The sequence below is a fragment of the Polypterus senegalus genome, chromosome 2, assembly GCF_016835505.1.
Source record: "Polypterus senegalus isolate Bchr_013 chromosome 2, ASM1683550v1, whole genome shotgun sequence".
Classification (NCBI taxonomy): domain Eukaryota; kingdom Metazoa; phylum Chordata; class Cladistia; order Polypteriformes; family Polypteridae; genus Polypterus; species Polypterus senegalus.
Genome location: NC_053155.1, coordinates 152,535,393 through 152,554,162, shown reverse-complemented (window position 1 = coordinate 152,554,162; position 18,770 = coordinate 152,535,393). Strand labels below are relative to the sequence as shown.

The 18,770-nt window shown below is 38.1% G+C and overlaps 1 protein-coding gene across 14 annotated transcripts in view; it reads right to left on the bottom strand.

Moving 5' to 3' along the window:
* The window catches only part of LOC120523489 (target of Nesh-SH3), a 281,674-nt gene that overhangs the window by 150,901 nt on the left and 112,003 nt on the right, over positions 1-18,770 (bottom strand). For all 14 annotated transcript variants that reach the window (XM_039744835.1, XM_039744841.1, XM_039744837.1 and 11 more), the window contains exons 4-6: positions 13,051-13,183; positions 2,092-2,279; positions 1,917-1,996 (exon numbers count right to left, since the gene is read on the bottom strand). In XM_039744835.1, coding sequence (XP_039600769.1) covers positions 1,917-1,996; positions 2,092-2,279; positions 13,051-13,183 — 401 coding nt within the window. The remainder of the gene's footprint in view (positions 1-1,916; positions 1,997-2,091; positions 2,280-13,050; positions 13,184-18,770) is intronic.

Sequence of the window (18,770 nt, the reverse complement as noted above, 5' to 3'; positions counted from 1 at the left end):
CCGGGATAATTAGGCACCGGGGCGCCGCCTGGCGGTGGCCACGGGTCCCTACAGGGCTGGGCTTCCAAGCCCTGTACCCGAGGCCCCCTGTCTAACCAGGACGGATGCCCCCACTCGGTCTGGAGGAGGCACACGCCCTCCTCCGGTCCTCTAAGGCGTCCCGGCCGGGCTCCATCCCCGGCCGAGGGCCACACGGGATAAACCGGCATCGGGGCGCCGCCTGGCGGTGGCCACGGGCCCCTACAGGGTAGGGCTTCCATGTCCTCAACCCGTGGCTCCCAACAGAACCAGGACGGACACCCCCTCGCGGTCTGGAGGAGGCACAAGCCCTCCTCACGTCCTCCTGGGCGTCCCGGCCGGGCTCCAGCCCCAGCTGGGGACCACACTATACTGGGGCAACTGATTTTTTCTATCTATATGCTTCTATTAGGTCAGATCATTGCAAAGCACAAGATGAGCTACCACAGCTATGCAGATGACACACTGCTTTATTTATTTGTAGCGCCTGATGCTATTGGCTCCCTGATCCAGTGTCTTAGCAGTATTTCTGATTGGATGAGTAGTAACTTTCAAAAAACTAAATACAGATAAAATAGAAATGTTAGTGATTGGCAAACATGGATACAGCAAGGATATTGGAAATATACTTGATCCCTTAGGTTTAAAAATTAAGTTGGAAGTAAAGAATTTAGGGGTAATCATCGACTCTGACCTAAAGTTTAAATCACACATTAACCAGATTACTAGGACTACTTTCTTTCACTTAAGGAACAAAGCGCAAAAGTTAAACCTCTAATAACTTTACAAGACACTGAAAAATTAGCTCATGATTTTATTTTTAGTCGACTAGATTATTGTAATGCTCTCCTAACAGGATTACCTAAGAAAGACATCAATCGATTGCAATTAGTGGAGAATGCATCAGCCAGAATCTAACTAGTAAAAGAAAATTTGAGCACATCTCAAAATTTTAGCGTCATTACATTGGTTGCCTGTGTCATTCAGAATTGTCTTTAAAATACTACAAATGGTTTATAAAGCCTTAAACAATCTTGCTCCATCCTACAGTATATTTTGGAATGTCTGTCTCCCTACACTCCAAGTTATAGCATCAGATCCTCGAATGGTGGTCTGCTTATTATTCCTAGAACCAAGCTTAAAAGAGGTGGTGAAGTGGCCTTTTGCTGTTATGCTCCTGAAATCTGGGGTACACTACCTATAGAAATTCACCAAGTTAACTCTGTGGAACATTTTTAAAAACTGCTAAAAACTCATTATTTTAATATGGCTTTTTCTTAGTATAACGTTTCTAAAATCTTTTGGAGTCCCCCAAACGGGATGACATGCCAAAGAGCATCCCAAAGTGCGATCGCCGCATCTATGGAAGATAGACTGTCAGTTGCTAGGGCACCTGGGGGCTTCGCCGCAAAAACAAATCCAAAAAGGTCACCGTCACGCTATGAGCACCTGCCATCAATGGGTGATGCAAGGAACATTATAAATGCACGGAACAGTATTACTTGGTCATGACCCTGCCTGATTGCTGTGTCTGTGTATAGGAGAGTGGTAGATCCCACTACAATAAATAACCGTGCTGTTCCTGTTTCAAGCTGAATAGAGCTGGTTTTGCTAAAGTACTGAGACTCAGCCTCATGTTTTGGGGTGCGAGACAGGGACTCACACGTCACAGTAGTCACATTTTAGTCATATTCCCAATAGAATATATGGGCATAGAATTATCATATTCTTTAGAATCTAAGCCTAATAGAATGTTGAATGCTTTTTGATTTGAGTGGGGCAAAATGATTTACCAGATAACACTTCTTTGTTTTTAAAATAGGTGCTTAAGACACTATATATTGTACATATTAAGTATGTTTCTAAAATAATGAAAAGACCTGTTTGGTTTTACAGACCTGAGGTTTGTCATGTGGACCTTTAGGCATCCTGCCGTTGGTTGTTGTCCGTTGATTGTTTGGTTGTTGGATGCTTCTTGCTTTTAAAGCAAGTGATGGAGAAGAAAAAAAAATTATTTTTTTGCTGTATATACTGTCCAACTGTAGTGTTTCAATGGTGTACTATATTACTTACAATTATCATGTGTCTGCTGAGTGACAGGTGAACTCCATACACCACGGTTGTTTTCTTTACAAGGCCTCACCGAAAATTCATACTGAGTGCTTGGTCTTAGCTTGTCAATCACTGTGTCTGTTGTTGGACAGTCTTGATAGACCCATTTCCTGTTATTTTCCTTTTCCCTGTACCGGATTGTAAAGTATCTGTAAATAAAATGAAAGTAATATTAAAGGGTATATGTGACTAACTGCAGGCTGTATTTTCTTCTGTAATTATCACAGTCATTGTGATAGGATGATAGATTCTAAAACCTGCAACACCATCAACATGTTTAAAAAGCTAGCTCTTTTGATCACACCTTATCTTATAGTACATATCATGGAAACTAGTGCAAAATGAAATGCAACTTTTTCTTTAGTACATATGAATTAAATTATGCAACCCCGGTAAGCAAGCTTTAAATATTTAACATTTTTAAACTTTTTTATAACAATTCATGATCAAGGATCGCAAAAGCCGATCCCAGCAACATCAGCTGGAAAGCACGAAACAAACCAGGACAAGGCACTAGTCCATTGCAAGCAAACTTTAATTAAAAAATAAGTTGATTTATTCGCTGATCATTACTGGACAACAGCATAATTAGGAGTCCATCAAAACTGTAAGTCTTTTGGAGGAAACAGTAGTAAGAAACATGTAGTTCATTAACCAAATATTTTAAGGCAATGGGATGTTGTAAATGTGTTGTCATTCAGGAAACTAATGTTTGATTTGTTAATTTATTGACAGTTTTATTAACAATTTACTCTGAACTCCTGTAGTACTATGCTCAAAATAATTTCAAAGCAGCCACTAATACCAAAGAACTTATTTTTTAAAATTAAATAGCACAATATACAGGAGAATTCCTCTCCAGGAATCTCTACTTTATCGTGGTGGAGAGGTTTGTGTACCCATGTGACCCTATGAGCTATGCTCTCTGTAGCAGAAGCTCCTGGTAGGGCCTCCCAAATCAAATTGGTCCTATGTAAAGGGTCAGAAAAAGAATGATTCAAACTCCCCTACTGATGCAAATACACAAATATAAAAACAGCAGTCTGACAGGTATGGGGTATAGAGCTGACAGGTATGGGGTATAGAGACAGGCCTGGGGTATGCCCAGTTGGCAAGCACCCGACGGCCTGGTCTGTGGGCACACCACCTGCAGAAGGAATAGAGACCAGGTGCATGTGACCGGGGCATCAGTTGAAGGCAGAGGCCTTGGAATACTGGAACCTAGACACATAAATTAACTTTTGGGATGTTGAATGCCAACCATCTTGGGGGCTGGGGGAGCTGGAGCTGGTGAGTGAGGCAGAGCACTACCAACTATTTGAAGCTGAGCTAACATCCACCCATTTGCTTGGTTCAGTTAAAAGAGGCTGAACTCTCCTTTACTCTGTTATAGCACAGGAGGAAAAGTATCAGGTGGAAGTAGGCTTCTTATTGTGCCCCTGTCTGGTTGATTCCATGTTAGAGTTTGTCCAGGAGAATGCACTGATTGGCAGTTTGCCATACAAGGCTTTCTTGGAGTGCCTGGAAAGGATCCTGGAAAGGGATCCTGGCAAGGGTTTCAGCTGGGGACTCAATAGCCCTGCTGGGTAACAATGAAGACATCTACAATGTTGCGAATGGAAAGGATGGTCTTCCTCTTTTAAACCCTAGCAGTGTTTTGTTATTGGACTTCTGTGCTAGCCAAGGTTTGTCTATAACACACACCAACATAAATTGGTTCATAAGTGTATTTGGTATCGGAGCACCTTAGGCCAAAGGTCTATGATCGATTTTATAATAGTATCATCAGATTTGCAGCCATATGGTCTTGAACACTTGGATAAAGAGAGGGGGAAAGCTGTAAACTGATCGCTACCTGGTGTTGAGTTGGGTCAGATAGTGGGAGAGTCACCTAGACAGACCTGGAAAGCCCAAACAATTCAATTCTGGAAGCCATATTGACAAATATATCTACACTTGTCTTTAATAAATATAAAAAAAGGCAACAGACTGAACAATTTTAAAAGTAATTATACATCAATGTAGACAGTAAAATAGGCATTTATTACCCAATAGGTTTTTTTCTGGAAAAACCTTAATTATTGCATATTGTCTATTTTTGTTACTCATTACTGCTTAGATTTTTTTCCAACAACTAAAGAGGTGTCTTTTCTGGTTTTTATTTGTTTAGATCATAGGGTGTGAGTGTGTAGAAAGAAGTATTTATGGTCAACATTGGCTAACATAATATTATTTTTGAAGACTGTTATTCTTTCCTAAAGTTGACCACTTTATAGAAATGAACTACTATTAATTTCCTGTGTTGATGAACTGAATAACACCATTTCAATTACACAAATGGAAATCTTTTTTGGAATCATTGTATTTTCTTCATTTCTAGAAAATAACACAGAGTTAACAATATCAGGGTGAATCTTCAATACAGGACATTTACAACAAATACATTTTGATGATGCTGTTTACCAGGGAAAAAACAAATTAATTGAAACAGAAGAAATGACAATGAAAAAACTGTTAGATATGTAAATGAGTTTAAGAAGTACATACAGAAACAAGCTTTGCCAGCTCAAAAAAGAAAGCAGTTTTTGGACAAGGAATAAGTGTAATTCTCTGAAGCTAAAGAAATAACTGTTCCCAACAAATAAATAGGCAAGTTGAAACAAGTTCAACTTTACATATTGTAAGGGACAACAGGCATGGGCTGGCATCCTGACCAGGACACGGCATAGTTAATTACCTGACCAACAGTCTAATGTAATTAAGGAATATGGGGAAACACTGTATTCGGAGCAGTGGCTTCCCCGATATGCTAGATGATGAAACACCCAGACCAGGATTCCCACATAGATCCATGCAAGGCATAATCAGAATTGTAGTCTTGTGGGGCAGCTCGGTTGAGTTCCGTAGGGGCCACCAGAAGGAGCTTTTGGGATTTGTAACCACTACTTTGTAAGACTTCCAATTGACCTGGAAGTACTTCACATCACCTGTGAGCATGATGACGCAACAGACAGCATGCTGAGACTTTTGTACAGTCGCCTCCAAATTTGAGCAACAAATGTTAAATACTTAAAAGGGTCCATGTCATTCGTCTGGTATTTCCGGCAGCTCTATAAGCGTACTCACTGGACGAGTATAAATGTGATCCTTCACTTTGACTTCAGCAATGCAAATTTTTCCATTATCACTAGTAATAACTTTAGTGACATTTCCAACAGGCCAAAAGGGCCAAGGCAGCTGTTGATCAATGATTAGAACAATTCAAGCAGGATGAGTTTTTCCATTTATGTCTTTGTTACAAGTCAGGTAAGTAATGCCTGGTAAAGTTAGACCAAAAATGGTCAGCCAAAACTTGGCTATGTTTCCAATGATATCATCCAAATAAATCACTAGCACTATAAACTGCCTGTGGTAAGGAAGCATCCCGCTGCCCCATGAGCAAGAGATTTGGAGTAACTCAGCATTTCTGAACCTTTAAGTATTTGCAAAATGAGTTTTCATAACAGTTTTAATTGCGCCCCCCTAACGTTTTTTTGAAAGGAGCCCACTAATACCAATTTGTTGTTTTTTAATTAATGATATATCATAGATGCATAAGTTATTATACCTACTTAACTTTTATCGACATTTAACTCTATATTTATTTTTTCTAGTATCAGAATGTAGTTTAAGTTAATTTGTTTTCTTTTCAATAGATATATTTTTCATATTTTTGATTCTTGTTTTCTTTTTTTCACATCTTCGCGTCCCCTTTTTGTTACTTCGCCTCCCCTAGGGGGGCCTGCCCCACAGGTTGAGAACCACTGGAGTAACTGGATCTGGATCAGCTATATCAGAAGAAACATATCCAAGAGATTTGGAATTGAGAACGCCCTCCACTTCTGCCAGCACTGTTTGGAGAACTTCTTCTGACACAGTGTGGTTCTTGAGGACAATATGTAGGGAGTTCTTCACAGATCTAAACTCTTGTTCCTAAGCCCCTCCAAAATGATGAATCTTCTGAGAAATAGAAGGAATTAATCTGTGTCCATACTCAAAATAAGGTCTAAATGAACACATCGTGTAGTGAGACACTTAAAAATGATACCCCAGCACTTTTCTAACCTTCTTCATATTTAAATTGTGAATGGACCAAAGAAGTCCACTCCCGTATACCAAAAAGGTGGTTTTTGTATACATAGACATGCATTTGGAAGATTGGCCATCTTGGTAATGACATGTTGACCACACCACTTGCGACATTCAAAACACTGTTATTGGTGACCTTTGATGGCTTGTCTTCCCTGAAGTATCCAGTAAGTTCTCCGAATTTCAGCAAATACTGGCTCTGGCCCAGGGTGAAGTAATTATTCATCATAATCACAAAACAGAATTTTATAGTATGATCAGGTGACAGCACAATAGGATGTATTTCATCCTCCCCTAATTCTGATGCAGCCTTGCGTAGGCGACCTCCAACCCGGATTAAATGCAATGCATTATCATATTGAAGAGATACTGTGTTTCCCCCAAAATTAGACAGGGTCTTATATAACCTTTTCCTCCAAAAGAGGCTCTAGGGCTTCTTTTCAGGGGATATCTTGTTTTTCCATGAACAAAAATCTACATTTCTCTCTGTTATAAAAAAAAATCTTGGAAGGCTTGGAAGGAGACAATACATGATTTTCTCTGAGACACTTTAACAACCCGCAAGACAAGTCAGTGAGACAAAAGGAAAGCTGCTGCACAGGCTTTTAAATGATCGACATGCAACACAACTGCAGTAAGACAGCGGCTGATCCAACAGCGTCTCCTTTGCTTGTGTCTGGAGAACAATCCTAATGTAATCCTAAGGTTGACTCTTCTGGATAAATGTTCACTGCCTGATATCAAACCCATCTCCTGCCAGCAGCACCCAACACAGATCAATACGCTGCTTAGCTTGGAGAGGAGACTGAAATGACTGGAGGCAGTTATCAATATAGAATGCCTTATGTACAGAGTCCACGACTGCTTCATTCCCTTCAGCATGCTCCCTGACGTGCTTCTGCAGAGCAAAAATCATACTGCATGGGATACAGGTTGTGCCGAAGGAAGAGTGACCTACATCCAGCTCTCTCCAAAGGAATAGTGGCTGATCTTCTGGAAGAAGTCTAATCTGATGAACCATGGCACAAATCTCTCCACTGACAGCTACTGGGTATTCCTGGAACCTCAGAAGAACTCCAAGAAGTGATAGGCTCAGAGATGGACCTGGGAGCAGACTTTAGCTGAGTGATTTATTCTGGTAGTCAAATGAACAATTAAATACCAGTCTGGATTTATTATTGTGGTGAACAAGATGGTGTGGAATATACCAAGAACTGGGAGATTCACTTGCCTCTATTGGTAGTCTTCACAACATATCCAGAGTCCAACAGTTTGTTAACCTGTTTATTATACTGACTAGCTCTCTCAGGAACTGCTGTTAGCCATATTTCAGTACTTCTCAAAAGGCTAATTACTGCTGAATGGGATGCCTGAATGAGGGGAATGGTTTTCTTCCATAACAGAGGTGTGGCATACCTCTGTACTCCATTAACTTCAACAAGGCTGGTTAAAGTTTCAAGTTTCTCCATAGCTTCTTTGTGTTGTTTAGACGTAGTCACATCTGTCTCCTGACAGAATGGAAGGGTGTCTAGTTGCCACAGTCTCTCTACATGATGATGGAGGTCATGAATAGGCTGCTGAATTGAATTATGCAAAATGAAACCTCACCATAAGGCTGCTGGAGGAATTCAGCTGGGCTTTGTAAAATCTAACCAAATAGGGTACATTTGTCTGGTTTATGCCCTCTGCCACATTTCCAGCATCATTCTTTGTCTTTTACCCACTCCATCTGATGGACAGTGTCCAATTTGGTAAACCATGAGCAAGCATTTAAATGATGCTCTTGATTATTACATTAAGGACAGAATGGTTTGAACCGCTGTCTCTTGTTTGACTTTTATGCTGTCAGGTCCCAGTTGTATCTGTGACGCATTCCTTTCACTGCTAAGATAAACTGTAAAGACTTTGACAGGTGGTGTTTTAGCAAGTTTTGTTTCACTGATATACAGTGGTGTAAAAAACGATTTGCCCCCTTCCTGATTTCTTATTCTTTTGCATGTTTGTCACACAAAATTTTTCTGATCATCAAACACATTTAACCATTAGTCAAATATAACACAAGTAAACACAAAATGCAGTTTTTAAATGATGGTTTTTATTATTTAGAGAGAAAAAAAATCCAAACCTACATGGCCATGTGTGAAAAAGTAATTGCCCCTTGTTAAAAATAACCTAACTGTGGTGTATCACACCTGAGTTCAATTTTGTAGCCACCCCAGGCCTGATTACTGCCACACCTGTTTCAATCAAGAAATCACTTAAATAGCAGCTGCCTGACACAGAGAAGTAGACCAAAAGCACCTCAAAAGCTAGACATCATGCCAAGATCCAAAGAAATTCAGGATCAAATGAGAACAGAAGTAATTGAGATCTATCAGTCTGGTAAAGGTTATAAAGCCATTTCTAAAGCTTTGGGACTCCAGCGAACCACAGTGAGAGCCATTATCCACAAATGGCAAAAACATGGAACAGTGGTGAACCTTCCCAGGAGTGGCTGGCCGACCAAAATTACCCCAAGAGCGCAGAGACGACTCATCCGAGAGGTCACAAAGACCCCAGAACAACATCTAAAGAACTGCAGGCCTCAATTAAGGTCAGTGTTCACGACTTCACCATAAGAAAGAGACTGGGCAAAAACGGCCTGCATGGCAGATTTCCAAGACGCAAACCACTGTTAAGCAAAAGAACATTAGGGCTCGTCTCAATTTTGCTAAGAAACATCTCAATGATTGCCAAGACTTTTGGGAAAATACCTTGTGGACTGATGAGACAAAAGTTTGGAAGGCAAATGTCCCGTTACATCTGGCGTAAAAGGAACACAGCATTTCAGAAAAAGAACATCATACCAACAGTAAAATATGGTGGTGGTAGTGTGATGGTCTGGGGTTGTTTTGCTGCTTCAGGACCTGGAAGGCTTGCTGTGATAGAAGGAACCATGAATTCTACTGTCTACCAAAAAAATCCTGAAGGAGAAGGTCCGGCCATCTGTTCATCAACTCAAGCTGAAGCGATCTTGGGTGCTGCAACAGGACAATGACCCAAAACACACCAGCAAATCCACCTCTGAATGGCTGAAGAAAAACAAAATGAAGGCTTTGGAGTGGCCTAGTCAAAGTCCTGACCTGAATCCAATTGAGATGCTATGGCATGACCTTAAAAAGGCGGTTCATGCTAGAAAACCCTCAAATAAAGCTGAATTACAACAATTCTGCAAAGATGAGTGGGCCAAAATTTCTCCAGAGCTGTAAAAGACTCATTGCAAGTTATGCAAACGCTTGATTGCAGTTATTGCTGCTAAGGGTGGCCCAACCAGTTATTAGGTTCAGGGGGCAATTACTTTTCACACAGGGCCATGTAGGTTTGGATTTTTTTTTCTCCCTAAATAATAAAAACCATCATTTAAAAACTGCATTTTGTGTTCACTTGTGTTATATTTGACTAATGGTTAAATGTGTTTGATGATCAGAAACATTTTGTGTGACAAACATGCAAAAGAATAAGAAATCAGGGAGGGGGCAAATAGTTTTTCACAAGTATGTATGCCTGTTGCCCTCTGTGCTACTTGTAGTACCTGTGCTTTCCTTTCCAGTTAGCAAAGTCAACGAGTGTATAAGTTTGGCTACTTCCATTATGTATGATGCCCTGTGTTACACAATGTTCTGCAAAGGCATCTCTATAATTTGGTGAAAATTTCCTGAGTGAAAGTGCAAAGTCCTCAATACGTGATCTTAATGCAGGGGCATTCAAAATGGCACTCAATTCTGCTTGAATTAATTGCCCTGGGTGACCATATTTTTGTTGCAGTGCATGCATAGCACTGGTATAAGGTTTAGCATTATGCAAATATATCTTAGCAACCTGCAGTGCAGAGGGGAACTTAAGGTGATCAAGCAATACCTGATATTAGTCTTCTGTAAGATGAGGATGAGGTCTCAGAAGGCTATCTAATCCCTTTTTCAATAAGATAAAGTCAGTCTCTTTACCTGAGATGAGACACACACACACACACACACACACACACACACACACACACGCAGGCCCGCGCGAGAGACAGACACACACACACACACACACACACGCGCACAGGCCCGTATGAGAGACAAACATGCATGCAGGCAGGCTGGCCGGCCGGCGCGAGAGACAGAATCGCACGCACACACACACACGCAGGACCGCAACAGAGACAGACACACACACAGGCGTGCATGCATTGTTGCAATGTTACTTTTCTTGGTTGTTTATTAAATTACGGATTTTTCGAATGTTCGTTTTTTTCCCCATGCTTAAAACTCATTAAAAAAAGTGTTTGTAGCGAGCGGTTCGTAAGGCTATAGCGCAAACTCTTGCAGTGTTAGTTTTCTCTGTTGTTCTCTGTGGTTTTCTTAGTGTTATTCAATGTTTTTGCATTTAGTTTACTATTAAACTGTGCATTCATTGGTATAATTAACTATATTTGTGCTTAAAAATTAAAAAAAATATGTATATTTACATACAGTTCATACGGTCTGGAAAATTACTTCAGTTCACGACCAAATCGGGTTACAACCAGAGTTTTGGAATGAATTATGGTCATGGACCGAGGTTCCGCTGTATTACTGTCAGACAAAATTACAGGCATTTTACGGAAATACAAACCAGTATTTCTGAGTGAGAAAATTAAAGGCACACAATACAATGACGCATATTACAGCCACATACAAGGTCCCTTGCCATTTAATATAGACTGTTCCTACTAATGTTTATGCACTACTGTTCTAGCGCCCGTTATTGTAATGGGAGTAATATCTAGTATATTAATAAAGAAGCAACATTTCTGAGCGTACTTTATACAGTTTTAAACGTTAAACTGAGCACACTTTGACATAAAGAGTTACCTGAACACGTTAATAAAACATCGTTAAGAGCGTTATCGTTGCTTGCAGAATTGTTATATTTCTAATAAAATTAACAACAAAGAGTATAACTTTAATACATCAAAAAGACACACACAAAGTCAACAAACAATTGAACAAATGTGGCAATGTGCAGACTCCTACAAGTACAGCATTTCTGCATATCAGTTGCAGAAATAGCACGTGCCCATGCTCACGCATAACCTGTGAGCGTGATGACACAACAGACAGCATGCTCAGACTTTTGTACATGTTTGTTAATAATAAACCTTATGTTTTTACTGAGAACTTGTGTCTGTGAGGTTGTGTTTGGAGATTGGGGCCGTCTGGTTGCCCCCTGTGGTTTACAATATGTTATCCTGAAAAGTACCGTTCCCTTCTTTCTGATTTGTTTCCTATTACAATTATGATTGAACACATTATGAAGCATGATATATAAAACCAAGAAAGAAGATAGAACCAAGATGCCAAATGTATTGCTACTCAGTACACTGTCAAAATGCTTAATTGTCACTACAATACAACAAAGTACAGAAGTAAACCATGAAAGTATTCCTTTTTGGATAGTTAACTAACACATTTGCACCTTTATTGCACACTCTTATAAGACAAAGTACCATAAAGAAATGGAATTCCAAATTAGATTTCTTAGTTGGATTGAAAAGAATAAAGGTTTTAAAAGAGAGAGAGAGAGATGCCTAGAAATACATCAAAATACATTGCATGTGATGTTCCTGTTGGACATGTCATGGTGTTAACAATTGATCGATTTCAAATATGTTTGCTAAGTTTTGTTCCAAGTATTTTAGTGCTCAGTCGCCAAATTCTCCATAGAACTGCACCTCTAGCTTCTTTTGTTGCTTCTCAAAATAATAGTCAAATCAAGAAATTCTATATCAGGATTTGTCTTTTTGAAGGAATTTTGCAATAAAATGTAACATTTAATTCAATAAAGTGAAACTTTCATTGATATAACTTAAGATTATTCTTTATTATTACTTTAACAGTCTAAAAAAAAAGTCAACTAATTAAATCTTAATTTTATAGTGCAATCGCCTCCCAAACAGCCTGAAACAAAAACCATAAACCAGAGTGATACTCCAGTACCATTAAGCACTGAATTAAAAGGCATTGTTAACAAGGACTTGTTTTGTTAAACAGTTCCTTCCTTACCCAATGCAGTTTACAATGATTCCAAAACTTGTGTTCATTTTAAAAAGAAAAAAAAAAAAAAACGTTAACATGTAATCTTTCACAAATGCAAACACCCATCTTGATTCACTAGAAGTATGCCACACCTATCTCAAAAGACTCTTTATAAAAAATCCCCTATGGTCATTTTTCAATCACGTTTAACTTATGGATGCATGTGGTTAATAAGCATTTATAAGAGAAAGACATTTCAAAACCAAATATCCCTTGAGTTACAATGACCACTAAACTTGCAATAATAGTTGTGTATTTTTATTACAAAAAAGTGTGACTTCATCTATGTAATTAAAGAAATGATGACAGGAAATTAACAAAAGGAGTGATAACTGAGCTTGGGCATTTTCTTTAAAGTTGGTTCCAAGCCAAATGCTTACAAAATGAATTCTTTTTACACATGACTCTGGAACTGAGAAAAATCTGAAAATTACGAGAGATCAACTTGTGTTCAGACTCCAATGAGTAAAATCTACCCTTCACAACTTTGGAAATTTTGTAGTTGTGGCATTTCTTTCTACTCTGCATGATTAATGTTTAATATAACAGCTTATTAAGAAAACATTGCAAATTTGATTTCATTTGGTTTATTTATTGTTGATAGTCTTTTTGAACTTCACACACTTTGCCCCAATTTTATTTATGATACGTGTGCATGCTACATGATTTCAGCATATTATTATGTGCCTCTTACCCATCTTCCATGCATTCATTCATTATATTATCTTGAAACGGAGATCTGAGCATAGCACCCCAGGACAGAAGAACAGAGGTTGGTGTTACGGTTCCAATAATCAGTTGCAGTGGCTTGTGGAGGTTCACTTGACCTGTAACAAAAAAATTTTAAGAAGAAACATTTCTGTAATTGTAGTTCATTAATAATTTACAATAGAAAGCAGTTAGAAAAGAAGACTATCACAGTAATAAATTACATTTTCAGACATAAATATTATGCTTTTTTAATTTTAGTTTAGACTTAAAGCAAGGCATTTAATAATGCTAAGGATACCAAAAGGATTAGATACATTTAAATTTGGTATCGTCCTGATATTGTAAAAATTTGATTTTTTTTCTAGTGGGTCACTGTTTGATCCTGAATTTGTTGTAAAGTCTTCTTTTCTTCATTTTCCTTTAAACAAAATACTTTAAAAACTAAAAGTGTGATATGTTTACAATAGAGCAGAAGTTAAATTGTACTGTTATAAAATATTTATCACCATAAGTCACTTATTCACAGATTAATCATTGGTGGTATTTTCCATTTAGAATTGGTTTGATTTTGCCTTTTTGAGTTTTTCACATCAAATGTATGTTGCCTTACTTTTACACATTCTTTCTTGCATATTTTCTAATCGTAGAGTACAAAAAAATTAATAGGAAATAAATCGGCTATTAAATGTGAACAAATTCAGTCATCTTATCTTACCTTTTATTTGCATCTCTATTTACGGTTTCAGTGATAATGTCATTTTACATTAAATTCAAATAGATTATAAGCTCAGCAAGTAGATCTCAGAATAACTGGTTAATAATTTCCATTTGAGTTTAGCTATAGAGACAGACCCTCTGCTCATGCTCCAGCCATAGGACCCTGGCAAAAATCACACAGTATATTTCACAGCATATTTAACACAGGGGTACTTTTAGACATTGAAGGGTGTCATCATCTCACAGAAACATTATAGTGTTGTAGCAGCCAACTATTGCCCTGAAGATGGGCAGGGTTGGATGCCTGACTGCCAGCAGCATTTCATACAGGTACGCAGAGTACAGCATTCTGCAAGGCTTGGGAAGGTACATGCTATATTCTATAAATCTATGAAAAGACTTTCAGAGCAGAGAACTTTAACCCACAAGGTTCTAAAATAACCCTGGAGCCCCAGGTTCATATAACCACCTAAATGAAGTGGTCTCTATTCATTTATTTAGTGCAGGGTAGAAAAGCCTAAATATCAAACCCTTGATAAACCACTCAGATTCCACCAAAAACAAACTATCACTCATTTAAAGACAGAGGCTATGAAGAGTATATTATAGAAAGAGAAAAGTAAAGATAAAACAAAAATGCATATTTTATTGTACATTGAATAAGTACCAAACCTCAGTACACAATAAATATTACATAAAGAAAAGATAGAAACCATGTGATTGTTTTTATTACATAAAGAAAAAGACAAAAAATGTGATTGTTCCATGGAGAAAATCACAGAATACAAAAATATTGATGTTCAATAGGAGAGGAAGATAAACAATCAGCGGATCCTGAGGTAGACAAGTGAACAGTCCTACCAGTAATCCTCTATGGTGTGCTGTACTGTCAGCTTTAGAGGTGCGCCTCAGATCCCAAACTCTTCCTGTAACACTGTAGTTGCATTCACACTTTATGACAGAAGGGCTGAAATAGACCACCACTTTTTCTATTTCAACAACTGGCAGGGAGCTGTTTATCCTCCATTAAGACTCTGTTGAATATACAGCTCATAAGTGTAAGTTCTCTTGCTTTCTCCATTAATCACCAAACAAAATAAACAAGACAAAAAAAAAAACCTCTTCCTTCTAAATATATTCACCTATCAATCCCCTTCCGACTGACTTCACTCATCCTGTTGAGAAGATATATTAAAGGGACAGACTTAATACAAATATGACTGCTTAATCGTTACATGACAGATCCTTTAAACCAACATCACAATGATTGCGAAACTATAACAGAATAAATAGCAACTCAATGCAGTACAGACTGTGGTGGGTTGGCACCCTGCCCAGGATTGGTTCCTTCCTTATGCCCTGTGTTGGCTGGGATTGGCTCCAGCAGACCCCTGTGTTTGGATTCAGCGGGTTGGATAATGGATGGATGGATGGATGCAGTACAGAGGTGGTCTTTGGTGGATCACAAGGACAGATTGCAATAATGAAAAAGGACAACTGGAGATCCTCATCATGATACATGAAGTTGGATGGTGCAACACCAGCTGTCTTTAGTGCCAAGTGCATGTTAATTTTTAATGAGACCCTTCTCGTGACCAGTAAAGGGGGCAAGAGAGATTAGACTTTTTAAGGAACTCCTATGTAGTTTTAGTAACCAACTTTAAGGAAATTTCTTCAGTGCTAAAAATGTAGAAATTGAAAACTACTTTTTGTTATTCAAACCTTACACTTTTTATTGCATTATATTAGGTTTTAATAGTGAAATTCAGTTACATTTATTTATTTATTCATGCTCAGTATCTGTATCTACTTTTACATGCATTTTTATATACATTTATCCACTATCTCAAAGCTTTAGTCATGGAGACCCATATTTTTAAAATAGCACTTCACACCACCAATGTCAAGCCCCTGACTGACATCACATGGTCCTGTGGCTGCAGAAGTGGCATATGGGTTTGCAACAAGACCCTTCTCTATTAAGGTACATTGTGAGTCAAGGGTGTATGTTCAGTTCAGCAGTACTTCTTGGTGAAGAAACAGCAAAAAGGTTTGTTTGATACACTGCTGTATAATTTTAAAAGCAGTACTGTGGCAAATTATTCCATGTTTCATTCAAGATTTGTTATAAGTCCTGATTAATACTCATGATGAGTATTAATTGTTTTATTACAGTTTAGAATGTCTGGCCCTGAGGAAGGGGGGTTTCTGCAACACGTGGGCCTGAAGGATATGATGAGGTTAAAACTTGGATACCTTTAGATTGCAGTATGGAAAATATTATGGTTTTGATGGATATTTGGATTGTTAATAATTTCTGAACCCACAAATTGAAATCATGGAAACTGATAAGTGCAACTTATAAAGATTAGAAGCCTTGGTGTTCAAATAAATTGTTCTTTGTGCATGTTAAATGTAATGAAAATGTATGTAACATGCTTCTAGCTGAAATACTGTATACTAACTGCAGACAATAATGAGATGGTCTGGTATATTATATTTGTATGTTTTTTGCCATTTCATTTCGTCATGTGAATGCAGAATAAAGTAAAAAAGTAATTTGCCTTCTGCTCTATTGAGCGATTCCACATACTCTGAAATGGAGGGTCACTCTTATGCATCACAAAAAGTATTTATAATAATAATGACATTAGTAGACAGAAGAGAATGCAGAAGTATTTATTTCAATCACATTAAATCACTAGAACATAAACGTGTAGACTCAAATGATTCCATAAAAGAAAACCAAAATACCAAAAGAACAAGAAAAGCACTCACAGGCTCATGGACACTTACAGATGGGAGGACACAAACCTGTCGCAGCTCCAGTAGAAACAAAAAGGAAGAACTGTAAGAGCACAATTCTTTTGGTTTTAAACACTATTTAAAAACTCAGTAATGTTTTGGAAAGTTAATGTTATGGAATGGCCAAGTCAAAGTCCTGACCTTAATCCAATCGAAATGTTGTGGAAGGACCTGAAGCGAACAGTTAAAGTGAGGAAACCCACTAACGTCCCAGAGTTGACGCTGTTCTGTACGGAGGAATGGGCTATAATTTCTCCAAGCCGGTGTGCAGGAACGATCAAAAGTTACCAGAAATGTTTAGTTGCAGTTATTGCTGCAAAAGGGGGGGGGGTCACACCAGATACTGAAAGCAAAGGTTCACATACTTTTGCCACTCACAAATATGTCAAATTCGATCATTTTCCTCAATAGATAAATGACCAAGTATAACATTTTTGTCTCATTAGTTTAACTGGTTTCTCTTTATCTACATTTAGTACTGATGATGTTTTAGGTCATATTTATGCAGAAATATAGAAAATTCTAAAGGATTCACAAACTTTCAAGCACAACTGTATTTCTAGCAGAATTGACTAATGAAAACATAATTAATGCAGGGAAATCATTTTTATCTACAAATATCCAAAACTATGAAATAATCTGCCTTGTGTAAGTGATGCCGCAGCAGTCTATCCATTTTAATGAAAAATAAAGCTTATAATCCAACAAGCCCTGTTTAGTGCTGCCTATTTGCTATTCATATTACATTTCTGTTAGTAATAGGCACATTAAAAAAAAACAAAACAAAAACTTGGCGGTAATTATGAACTGTTGCTGAGCGTCCTCTGCTCTGTTTCCTTTTTTTTCATCTTACTCTGGCACATATTTTCCAAGATACTACTCCTGCTCCTCCACTTAAAATGATTTAATCCTGACTGGTGAAGCAAGCTGTTGTAAATCATCAGAATTGCAACTTTGCCTGTTATACATGGCAAAGTCCCCTTTCTCATTTTTTTCTTCTCCTAGAGTGTTGCTGAATTGAAAATTTCGTTTTCTGTTGTCACAATTTACAAATAAAGAAAAAAAAAATGATTCCCAGGAGAAACCTCATGCAAACATGCAAACTCTATAAAGCAACTTTAAAAATCAGAAAAGCAAACAAGGACCTACAGATCAGATTAAAATAAGTTTATATAGTATTTATCCAAATACATAATAAGATTCAACGATTTGAAGGTTTTATTTGGCAGGTCTCACTAATGATATTGAAAGGCAGATATATTATGCTGTGGTTACTGCAGAATGTTAGCATTTCAAAGTATTTTCAGACATTTTTGTTACGCTGACACAGAAGCATAATTTTTGACCTTTTATTAGGGGGCTCAATGAAAAAGTAAATACATATACAGTTGACAGTAAGTTGGACTGCTGTCATTTTAAACTGCATTGTAGGACAGGCAGAAGCTCCAAAAGCTTCCAGGTTGTTTTTTTTCCAAATCTGACAAATTTACAGTTTATCGTGATGGATTAAGAGTGTATTTTGACAAAAACCATGGTATGTTTATTCATATTATTTTCCCTTCTTTTCTTCATACACTTTACCCTTTTTGAAACATACTAGTGGTATAGTGCATTAGTACATTATTTTCTGTGGTATTAGGATGTGTAGTGTCCTCACAAATAGCCAGTTTACACCACTGCCAGGGCAACCCTCTGATGTGAATGGTCAGGTTGTCCAACTGGGACCAGGATCCCTTCATAGCACTGTTCTTGGGTGCTCTTTCCACCTAAGCGGGATGGGTGTGTGAACCAGCAATTTAACCTTGCATAATTTGGGATCCTCCTGCTGTTTTTTTTTTCCATTCTACCTATCCTTTTATTAAGTTAAGGGTGCAGCAACTGGGCTCCTCCTGTGCTCTTGCTCTCACTCTTCCTGACAGGTGCAGCACTGACACCAATCTTCCACACAAGGTCTCTGCGAGAGGCTGTCTGGATTGTGATGGTAGTCCCCTCATCTGTGTAACCAATCTAACCAGCAAAAAGATAACAGCCATTGTAGTGTACCTTGGACTATGCATATTATGAAGGGCAGTCCAAAGAGGTAGCACCTGACCTATCAAATAGCCTCCACCACAGCCTGTAGCTCTCTCTCTATCACACTGTAGTTGCTTTTACATTTCATGATAGAAGGGCTGAAATAGG